The 9969-nt window shown below is 48.0% G+C and overlaps 1 protein-coding gene and 1 long non-coding RNA gene across 3 annotated transcripts in view; one reads left to right on the top strand and one right to left on the bottom strand.

The window, feature by feature from the left end:
• The first annotated feature begins 3614 nt into the window (after positions 1–3614).
• LOC131087489 (uncharacterized) lies at positions 3615–6190 on the top strand. Of its 2 annotated transcripts, none has more exons than XR_009114896.1 (2): positions 3615–4068; positions 4832–6190. It is a non-coding gene; the product is annotated as an uncharacterized LOC131087489 (long non-coding RNA). The 2 variants fall into 2 exon arrangements; XR_009114895.1 differs by having other exon boundaries at positions 4739–6190.
• The window catches only part of SMC4 (structural maintenance of chromosomes 4), a 26567-nt gene continuing 22599 nt past the window's right edge, over positions 6002–9969 (bottom strand). The window contains exons 19-24 of the mRNA XM_058031202.1: positions 9600–9744; positions 8822–8995; positions 8195–8377; positions 7317–7549; positions 6691–6874; positions 6002–6190 (exon numbers count right to left, since the gene is read on the bottom strand). Coding sequence (XP_057887185.1) covers positions 6002–6190; positions 6691–6874; positions 7317–7549; positions 8195–8377; positions 8822–8995; positions 9600–9744 — 1108 coding nt within the window. The remainder of the gene's footprint in view (positions 6191–6690; positions 6875–7316; positions 7550–8194; positions 8378–8821; positions 8996–9599; positions 9745–9969) is intronic.

Here is a 9969-nt window from a genome sequence, read left to right as displayed (position 1 = left end):
CAAAAAGGATGCAAGTGTTTTTTATAATTGGAGGAATGCCTCAGTTTTGAGGTCGTGCACACTAAATTCAAGGTGATGTTACAGATTTGTACAAACTGAACTCTTGATAAGGTGGCTCATTGTAGGAAATGCTGTGCCTTCCCCTTTGAGCACAAGTGTTGCATGAACAACAGTTTGCTATAATAAACCATCCCAGGTTAGCCACCATTAGCATCTATATCTACCTTGTGTTTTCAAATCAGCTGGTAATTCTGAAACACTGTAGAATGGATAAAGATTATTTTGTGATCATAACTCTTTGTTGGACTAGAGTATTTTTGCAGCATTCCTTGTCATCAGAAACATGGTTAAAAGTTTAAAACTAGAAGCAGCGGAAAACTAGCTTGTGAATTTATCCAAGTAGAGTGCAGGCTAGGCTGTCTTGGGGAAATAAACATTAAAACTTGCAACTCTGCTGCCCTGCCTGTTTCTTTATGGAGTATTCACGTTTTTCAGCATGAAACACAGAGATTATGTGAAGAAAGTGACTTTTAAAGGCTCTGGGTTGGGGTTTTTACCTGTTAAATATTTGTGTGTTGCAGGTTGGAAGCGTGGAGTTATTTTGTTGTAAATGTTAAAAAAAATTTTAACAGTTTTATTTCAGTTTTCCTTAATTACCTCTGTATATTCACTGAATAAATCAGGAAAATATAAGGAATCCATGGAGGAGGGAAATTAAACCCTTTTTTCAGAAGTTGCAACGTTCTAAGGAAGATTCTAACCAGTAAATCATAATTTCACCCTCGAACACCTTTGTGAGGGATGTTCATAGAAAATGGAACAAATTGTTTTGCAAACTTTTCTTGTTGGGGTAGGAAGATAACAGGTATTTGTGGCAACTTCTGTTTTCCCAAAAATACCCCCAAAACTCCATATTTAATGCCAAAAAAATGCCTTTTGGGCACTTCCTCATAAATCCAGAAAATTTCCTTGAGCTGCTGCTGCTCCCACTTTTTCCCTTTTTTGGTGGATTTGGGGCTTTGGGGTGAGTTTTTAACAGGGAAATTCTCTTCCTCTGCTTCCCAGCAGTTCCTGTCAGGGTTATTTCACCAGAACACGGGAATGTGAAATATTCCAGAATATCCACAGGGTGGCACCACCGGAGCCGCTTTGGGCGATGCCTTTTTTCCCAAAATTTGCATTTTGAGGTGATGCCGTTGATTCCTTTGTGGGGGAATGGGGGATTTGTTGGGGAATCTGGGATACAAACAAATAATTTGGGAATTGCCTCTGGGAATACTGATCACTGATTTTGGGTGTTGTATCCATATTTATATATTATATATATTAGAATTATCCTGAATTTTGGCGTAGAAAATTATCTTTTCATCTGATTTTAGGATAGCAAATAGAAAAATACTTACAATATTAAATGGACAAAAATTAATCCACAAGTCAGCTGTTCCAGGTGGGAATTTTTATTTTCAGGAAAGAAAGGAATAACAGGAAATAGGAATAAAGGAAAATAAGGAATTTTTATTTTAAATGGAAAAAAAATCAATTAGCTACCTGGAATTTTAGGACCTGGGAAGGAGAATGAGAGGAAAGGGGATTCTGGAGAGAAGCTGATCCTTTCTCTGCTGGCAGTGGAATTATCCCTGGTTCTTTTCAGCATTCCCTGGACAGAGCTCATCCCACCTTCCTTCCCAGTAAGTTGTGAATTTCTGAATTTCTGCTTTGGGAGTGGGACAGGCTGGTGAAAATCCCAATTTCTGCGCACAACAGTCAGGTAATAACAAATTGAAAGGATTTCAAGGCAAAGGAAACCCTGGCAGAGTCACTTCATGGCTTTAGGATGTCTGCAGGTTAAACCTCAGACGTTTTGCCACTTTTCCCTATAAATGTTTCCTCAGCTCTGCGTGTCACCAGGCTCTGGCAGGAGAGCTGCTCCTGGGGCTGGAAGCAATTACAGCGATTCTGCATCTGGATCGAATATTGTCAGAGGAAACTTGGTAGCTGCAAACGTGTCAAGTTTACAAACTGCTCGGGGTGAGTTGTAGCTACTGCTCCAGTGAAACGGGGGGCACAGAAATCCTTGGGAAATTCATATTGCTGTGTTATCCACAGAAAGGGCCTGGAAGCTTCATTTCCATCAATAATTCCCATTTTTGCTAATCAATCCTTTATAAATCCAGTATTTACCCTGCTGGTTTGGTGTGCCCCAAAGCTGAGGAAGACTTTTCCTTAAGCTGTCGTTAAAATGTCAATACTTTCAATTTTAAATTTCTATAAAGCACTAAAAGCTGCTTTTACTAGAAAAGGATTTTTGGAAACTTTAAATGGCAGTTATTGGTAAATGTGTTCCAGGAATTTTGTAATTTGATGGAAAGGTGGGTGAGGGTCAGATTTCCTATCAGCAGTACAGACCATGGCTTTGATCACTGATTTAATTCCTGGAGTGGCAGTTTGCACTTGAAATGCTGCCTCTTAATTTGAGTACATCAAATAGATGAAAACCAACAGATGCTCTAACCCTCAGTATTGTGAATTATTGTCAAAAGCTCCCTTATTTCCTGCTCCTGTAGTTTTCCCCTTAAGGTTTTCCTGATGTGTTGGGTAATTTGTGATTAGAGCTTGAGGGGTTTTATTATTAGAAACTTAATTCTTGCTGTTTCCCAGATATTTGTACAATATTCTCTACACAGTAGTTTTAATACTTGATTAAGTAAGTTTGGAACGATGGTGCATTATTATTATTTACATCACAACATTAAGTGAGTTTCATTTCTTTTTCAAATGCACTGTGTAACAGTTGAGAGTAACTTCAGTGCACTGTAAATTAACAGAGAATAATGTGAATATGAGAAAAGCCTTCACTGGGTGCTTCTCTGGGCCTGCCCACCCTCCCAGGGCAGAATTCCTTCCCAAAATCCCACCCAGCCCTGCCCTGTGTCCTAAAACCCTCTCAGGTGTCTTCGGCAGATAAATGAGCTTCAAAGAAAGGCGAAATAATTTAAATTTCCGTGGTCAGCAGCTGGCACAAGTTGCGGTTCCGTGGCTCCCTTTTCCACCTTCAGGGTGAATTTCCCCGCGGGTTGTGGAGAGGAAGGAGGTTGAGGTGCCGGACACAGAGCGGGGATGAACGCGCGGCTCCGGCTCCGTGTCCGTCCTGCCCCGAGCGGGGTCAGCTCCGCTCTCCCATCCCCTGAGCCCCGGAGCGGGGTCAGCTCCGCTCCTCCATCCCCTGAGCCCCGAGCGGGGTCAGCTCCGCTCTCCCATCCCCTGAGCCCCGAGCGGGGTCAGCTCCGCTCCTCCATCCCCTGAGCCCCGAGCGGGGTCAGCTCCGCTCCTCCATCCCCTGAGCCCCGGAGCGGGGTCAGCTCCGCTCTCCCATCCTCTGAGCCCCGCAGCGATTCCTACCGCTGGCGCCGAGGGACCCTCCCCGCTGAGCTCCGCCACAAACCGCGCTCCTGCCGGCCGAGGGAGGGACCCTGCGGGCCCGGCCCTTCCCTCCCTCCGTCCCTTCCCTCCCTCCGTCCCTTCCCTCAGTTCCGTCGCTGCTCTCCCTCCCTCCCCTCCCTCAGCTCCGCCCGTTCCCGCCCCCGCCATTGCCATTAAAGGGCCGCGGCCGTCACCGAGCGGGGCGCCGAGAGCGGCTCCAGCGCAGAGCAGAGGAGCTCCCTCGGAGCGCTTTCATCGCCGAGCAGAGGAGCTCGGAGTGGTTCCATCGCGGATAGGAGGGGCCCGGAGCGGCTCCATGGCCGGGCGGAGCCCCCGGGAGGGCCCAGGCGGGCGCTGAGGGTCCCCGCAGCCTGAGGGGCCCGGCCTGGTGAGCGCCGCCCTCCCGGGACACCGCGGGGTCGGGGCCGCTTTTCTCCTGTTTCAGCTCGGTGCTGTCGCTGGGACTCGCCGCGTTCAGGTGCGGATCCCTCTCGCTGTGACTCGCAGGTTTCGGGTTTGGATCCCTCTCGCTGTGACTCGCAGCGTTCAGGTGCGGATCCCTTTCCCAGCCCCTCGTGCAGGGACGGCACTCATCGATGGCCGTGGCCGGAGCTGCCGGGACAGGTCGGGCTGTGCGGTACAGAACAGGTAAATGCTCCTGGCCAGAAGCTTTGACAGAATTAAAGGGATGGAGAGTTAGTCTTGGCAGTGGAATCGAAAGATAGAGAGGGATATAGAATCATGAAATACACTGAGGGAATTGGAAGGGACCCACAAGGATCCAAACTCCTGGCTCTGGTTTCTACTGCTGTCTTGAAGTTTGGTGTTAAAATTCGCAGCTCAGGTTCCTATTGTAAATGTCTTGATTGAAGTGATACCTGTACTGGTCTTGAAACATCTCTGAGATGGAGGCAGAGTATGAAAGTTGAGTGGAGATTGCTGTGGATTTGTTACAGGCCAAAGCTGGCACTGAATTCCTTCTGTCAGGAGCAGAGGCAGCCCTGGCCGTGCCCTGGTTTGTGCTCAGCAGCGTCACGGCCCTGCAGGAGGAGCAGCAGGAGGCTGGCAGCTCTCCTTCCTAGGGGGCTTTGCCACAGCCACTTCCCAATGCCAGATTCACCTTTTGAATCCCTCACAGGAGAATGGGGGTGGGATTGTGCTCTAAAGCAGTTATTTATCCACCTACACACTGATGGCTGCTGTGGCAAATAAAGCCAACATTTCCCAGCTTCCTGCTGCTTGTTTTAACCCTGGAAAACTTTTTTGTTCTCTGCTGAACTCTGTGGTGTGTTCTGTGTCGTTTCTGTTGTGTTCCCAGTCTGTTCAATCCAGCCTGCAGATGGAAATCCATCAGTAAATGAACATTTCCTCCGTGCTGCTGCCAGTTTGCACCTTTTCCTTTGTGCCGCAGGGGGACAGGGCAGCGGTGCTGCAGCATTTTAAGGAATTGGTGGTACCCTGGAGCACAAAAAGCAGCTCTGCTGAGTGCACTGCATGAACCCGACAGCCGCTTTTCAGAGAAACACGATCCCCTCGTGGAGGACGTGCAACAACTGAAGCCAGGAGTGAGTGAGTTACAGGAGCTGCATTGGCTCTTCAGGAGGAGGAGTCCCTGCTGCTCTTCCTGGAGAAGATGAACGAGCTGCAGCTGTGGCTCCACCTGAACCTGTGGAGATCCATCCTGGGATGGAGAAGGTGCTGCAGGACACGTGGTCTGCAGCTGAAATGGGGCAGGTGCACAGGATCCACACCCCAGAGCACACCTGGCTGTCAAATTCAAACAGCAGCATCTGCACTCTGGGCTCCTCTGCTGATCCTGATTTCCCTTGTGTTGTTATGGCATGAGGAACTCTCATCTGGCACCATCCCAGCTCCTCTGGCACACCTCTGGAATTCCTGCTGTGCATTCATCAGGCCAGAGTGCAGGAGCTATGCAGGAAAACCCTTCCTGACTACCTGCATTAGACTGAAAACCTCACGCAGCAATCCAGCATGATTTTATTATTTTCAATTTCTACTTAAACGCTGGGTTGTTAAAGCTCTACACTTGTTCTGTTTCTGTATCCTTCCTTTTCTGTATTGCATGGATTTCCTGTGAACTAAAGTCCTGATCCACTTCAGGTGAGGAGAGGTGAGCTTTGCCTTGATCCAGATCTGGGGAGTTCAGTCCTTAACGTCCTCCTGGAATTCTCTGCCCAAGTTCTGCCCTGCTGAGCTTCCCCTGCTGGAATTCTCTGCCAAACACCAGTTTGTATTGCTGAGCTTCTCCCATAGTTCTTGGCACTTTTGCATTATTTTGCAGTAAATGACACTGATTCCTTAAATTCCATTCCTGCTGTCTGTGTTTTTGGTGCTGCCCCTGCCCAACCTGATGCATTCTCTCTTTTCATCAGTTTACATCTCCCTGTCTCCATTTTTACATGACATTCAAAATCTGGAATTTATCAATGCTGGGTTTATATAAACAAGATAAAATGTTTACAAAATTTATTGAAAATTTACAGAACAAAACCAAGTCTATGATACAAAATGAGATCAGATAACAACAAACAGCAGCCATGGGCTGGAAGTTGCTTCCTCCTCATCTGTCAGCTACACTGCACGCAGGGAGACCAAGTTCCTCCAGTCCTTTCAGAGCCAGGATTTTGGGGTTGGTGGCCACGCTTTTGGTGGTGTTCTGGGTTTTATAAATGCCAATTAACCTGTCTGCAATCTCAAACATGTTGTTGCGCAGGCTGATGATGATGAACTGGGCGTTTTTGGTTTGTTCCTGAAACAGAAGGGATTTGTGTTAGTGCCCAGCATTCCCAACATCCCCTCTGTCCTGGCTGGCACACAGAGCCACGTTTGAACTGCAGCTGCAGGCAGGGAACCTCCAAGGGCTTCCCTAATCTTTGTCACTTAATAATAACTCTGAATATTCAATGTTTAATTACCTGAACTGGAGCTGTGTAAGGGGTTGCTTTGATTAAATAAAACTTCTGCTGAGGGCAGAAGTTTTAAAGGCATGAAAAAAATTAATTACTACTAGATCAAAGACACTGATGGGAATGACATGGAAGTGTAAATCCCAGGAACCATGGGAAATCACAAGCTTGGATCCACGGAGACATCAGTCCCAGCTGAAGTTGTGCACTCTGCCAGCAGCTGATGGATCTGGGGGAGCTCTGTGTGATCCAGGGGGAGCAGTAAAACTGCACAGCCCAGACCTCAAACCTGCCAGGAATTACTGTGTCCCTCTGGAGGAGGAGGGCTGAGCCATGAACTCACATAGATGTAGAAGGCCACGATGGAGACGTTCTTGAAGTCGAGGGCGGCGTCGATCTCGTCCATGAAGTACAGGGGGGTGGGTTTGTAGTGGTGCAGGGCGAACACCAGCGCCAGCGAGCTCAGCGTCTTCTCCCCTCCTGACAGGTTGAAGATTTTCTTCCAGCTCTTCTTGGGAGGCCTCACGCTGCAACAGAGCAAGGGTGGGGCTGTCAGCAGTGCTGGTCCTGCCTGAGCCCGGCTGGGGGACAGGGGATGTTCTGTGCCTCACTGCCATTCCCAGCTCAGGATTTATCCTGGGAGCACTCCTGCCATCATTCCCTGGGCAGAGTGAAGTGACCTGGGAATTAAGAAGTGCTGGGAAAGGAGTTCAAAGCTTTCCAACTGCTTTAGTTCCTGCTTTTTCCAGGAAAAAGAAATTAATCTGAGAACTGAGCAGAAACTTGTGGCTTCTGTCACTATTTGCCCACATCTGGCACTGTTTGCCCGCTATTTAGCCTTTCTGTGTTCACTTTTGCTCAGCAGTGGTTCACCTTTCTTGGTTGATCAGTGAGCATTTGCTTTAAAAACAGGTTGAAAAAAGGACTACAATGATTAAAAATTAACAGAATATAAAGTATTTTAAAAACCTGAACATGATTCCCTCGGAGAAGGGATCCAGACTGTCCACAAGCTCCAGCTCAGCATCCCCTCCCAGCGTGAGCATCTGGTAGTTCTCCTTCAGCTTGTTGGTGATGACATTAAAGCCTGCCATGAATTCGTTCAGCCTCTGTTTCCTCAGCTGTTCAAAGGCCTCTCTGAATTTGTCCCTCTCGCTGGTGATGTTGTCCAGCTCCTCCACGTGCTTCAGGTACAGCTCTTCCTGCAGGGGAAACATCCAAACCCAAGGGCACTCAGAGCAGCTGCAGTTTAAAACTAAACACGTTTCCTACCATTTGAACATTCCTTCTCCCCAGCTTGGCCAACAGCCCTGAAACAAAACCCCCAAATTCTCTCTTTTCCCATCTCTGCTGCTGAGGGGAAACAAAAAACCAAACCTGTGTCAAAATAAAAAATACTTCATCTATTGAATGGTTCACTATTACTGATGTGAGGAGGGAAAATCCAGTACTGTGTGTCTGTGTTGGCTGGGAAGACTTGATTCTGTTAAATAAACATTCCCAGGAGAATCATGGAATTGCTTAGGTTGGAAAAGACTTCTACATCACCCAGGAAATTGTGGTCACCTGACACTGATGGTGTGGGAAACAAAAGGCACAGAAGCTCCTAGAAACAACTTCCACCTTGGCTAAGGAGGAAGTTAAGCTAAGGAGAGCTGCTAACAGCAGAACAGCAAATTCCTGTCTTCCCAAAGGAAGGAGGGGATCAGGGTCATTCCCCCCGGGGCTGGGCTGTGTCCCCAGGCTGGGCTGTGCCCCCAGGCTGGGCTGTGTCCCCAGGCTGGGCTCTGTCCCCGGGGCTGTCCCGTCCCCCCGGGGCTGTCCCGTCCCCCCGGGGCTGTCCGCACCTTCCTCCGGTACTCGGCGATGGCGCCCAGGTTGGGGCGGAGCTGGTGCCGCTGCGCCTCCAGCAGCGCGATTCTCTTGCTGAGCACGTCGGGCTCCTGCAGCGCCTCCAGCTCCTCCTCGCTCAGCACCCGCAGCTCCTCGGGGGCCTGGCCCTCGATGGCGTGCAGGGACAGCTTGGAGATCTGCAAGCACAGCGGTGGCAGCTTTAACACACACCCGGAGCTGCTTCTAACACCGGTTTGTTCTGGGTTACTACAGGGAAATTCCTAATCTCCAAACGTTTCAAGATTCTTCCCGCAGGTCCCTTTAAAATAGGGAGTGAAAAAGAGAATAAATTCCCTTTATGCTATTATCCTGATCCTGCCTATACAGCAATAAGCTGGGATCTGAAGAGGAATTTTCTGCCGAGTCCTCTGTTTTCTAAGGGTTCATCCTGTGAGATCCACAGAGCAGCTGTGGCCGCCCCTGGATCACTGAAGTGCCCAAGGCCAGGACTTGGAGCAACCTGGGACAGTGGAAGGTGTCCCTGAGGGACATTCTCATCTGGATGAGCTCTGAGGTGCCTCCCAACCCAAACCATTCCACAATTCCCTGATTTAAGGCTTTGGAACAAAAGCATTTCTTACCTCTTTCTGCCAGTATTTAACCTTTCCCTGGTGGGTGGAAATGTGGCTGTCAATCTGTTCAATTTTCAGCTTGATGCTCAGAGCTTCACTTTGAAGGGCATGCTCAGCATCTCGAATAGTTTTCATCTCCTGGAGTAAATTCTTCTGCTCCTCCTGCACCGCTGGCAAAGATTCCTGAAAAAAGGCAAAATGCCCCAAAAAGGGCATTAATCAATTACCTACTAAAATGTTGCCCCTTTTTTAGGTGGTAAGTCTATTTTCACTTAATTTACTCATGGCTATGGATGGAAACAAATAAATATTCTTGGATTTATAACTGATCCTTGAATTCTGGAATGACTGAGAAAATGCTGCAATTGGTATTTTCATTCCAGATCTGGATCAAACAGGTCCTACACTAATTTTTAGCTAATTAGAGAAAGACATAAAAATCTTGGATTTATTTGAAAGCATTTCAGCCATCCTGGTTTTCCCTTTCTCACAGAAATCTAGATGGGAAACTAAAATTCCACATAACTGGGAAAGTTTTATGTTTAAGAAAGTTTTTATATGTAAGAAAAATTTTATGCTTAAGAAACACAGCAATTTGTTTGGGGAGACCTGGTGTTAGCTTTTTCCTAAACTGGGTTAGGATAATTTCCAGGTGAGTATAAAAAATGACAACACCCCATTGCCATGGCCTGGCTGCTCTGCAGAGAGAATGGCTGTCAGTGGGACACAGGAGGATTTAACTGCTGTCCCTGATTTCCCTGGAGCCCAGAGGGGTCCCAGCACTCACCTCAGCCTGCTTGCACTCGTTCATCACCTCGCTGGCTTTGGCCTCCAGCGTTGTCATCTCTTCTGTCAGTTTTATCATCTCCTTCTCATTCTCCTCCATCTCCTTCTGCGTGCGCTGCAGAGCCTCCTCACACTTCTTCAGGTTCCTGCCCAGGGACAGGGAGCTTTGTGCACCTCACAGAAAATGACCCAGGAGCACAATCTCACTGGCAACAAGGAGGAGGGGCTGGCTCAGGCACCAACTCCCCCACTCCAGAGGGATCCAAGGAAAACAAAGCTGTCTTCCTCAGCAGCCAGACCTCACTAAATGGCTTCGTTTCTTCTTTCAGAGTTTGGAATCTCTGTGGAGTGGTATGCTCCCATAAAAAATA

This window comes from Melospiza georgiana, chromosome 10 (genome assembly GCF_028018845.1).
Source record: "Melospiza georgiana isolate bMelGeo1 chromosome 10, bMelGeo1.pri, whole genome shotgun sequence".
NCBI lineage: Eukaryota > Metazoa > Chordata > Aves > Passeriformes > Passerellidae > Melospiza > Melospiza georgiana.
This window is presented reverse-complemented; position numbering and strand designations above follow the sequence as displayed.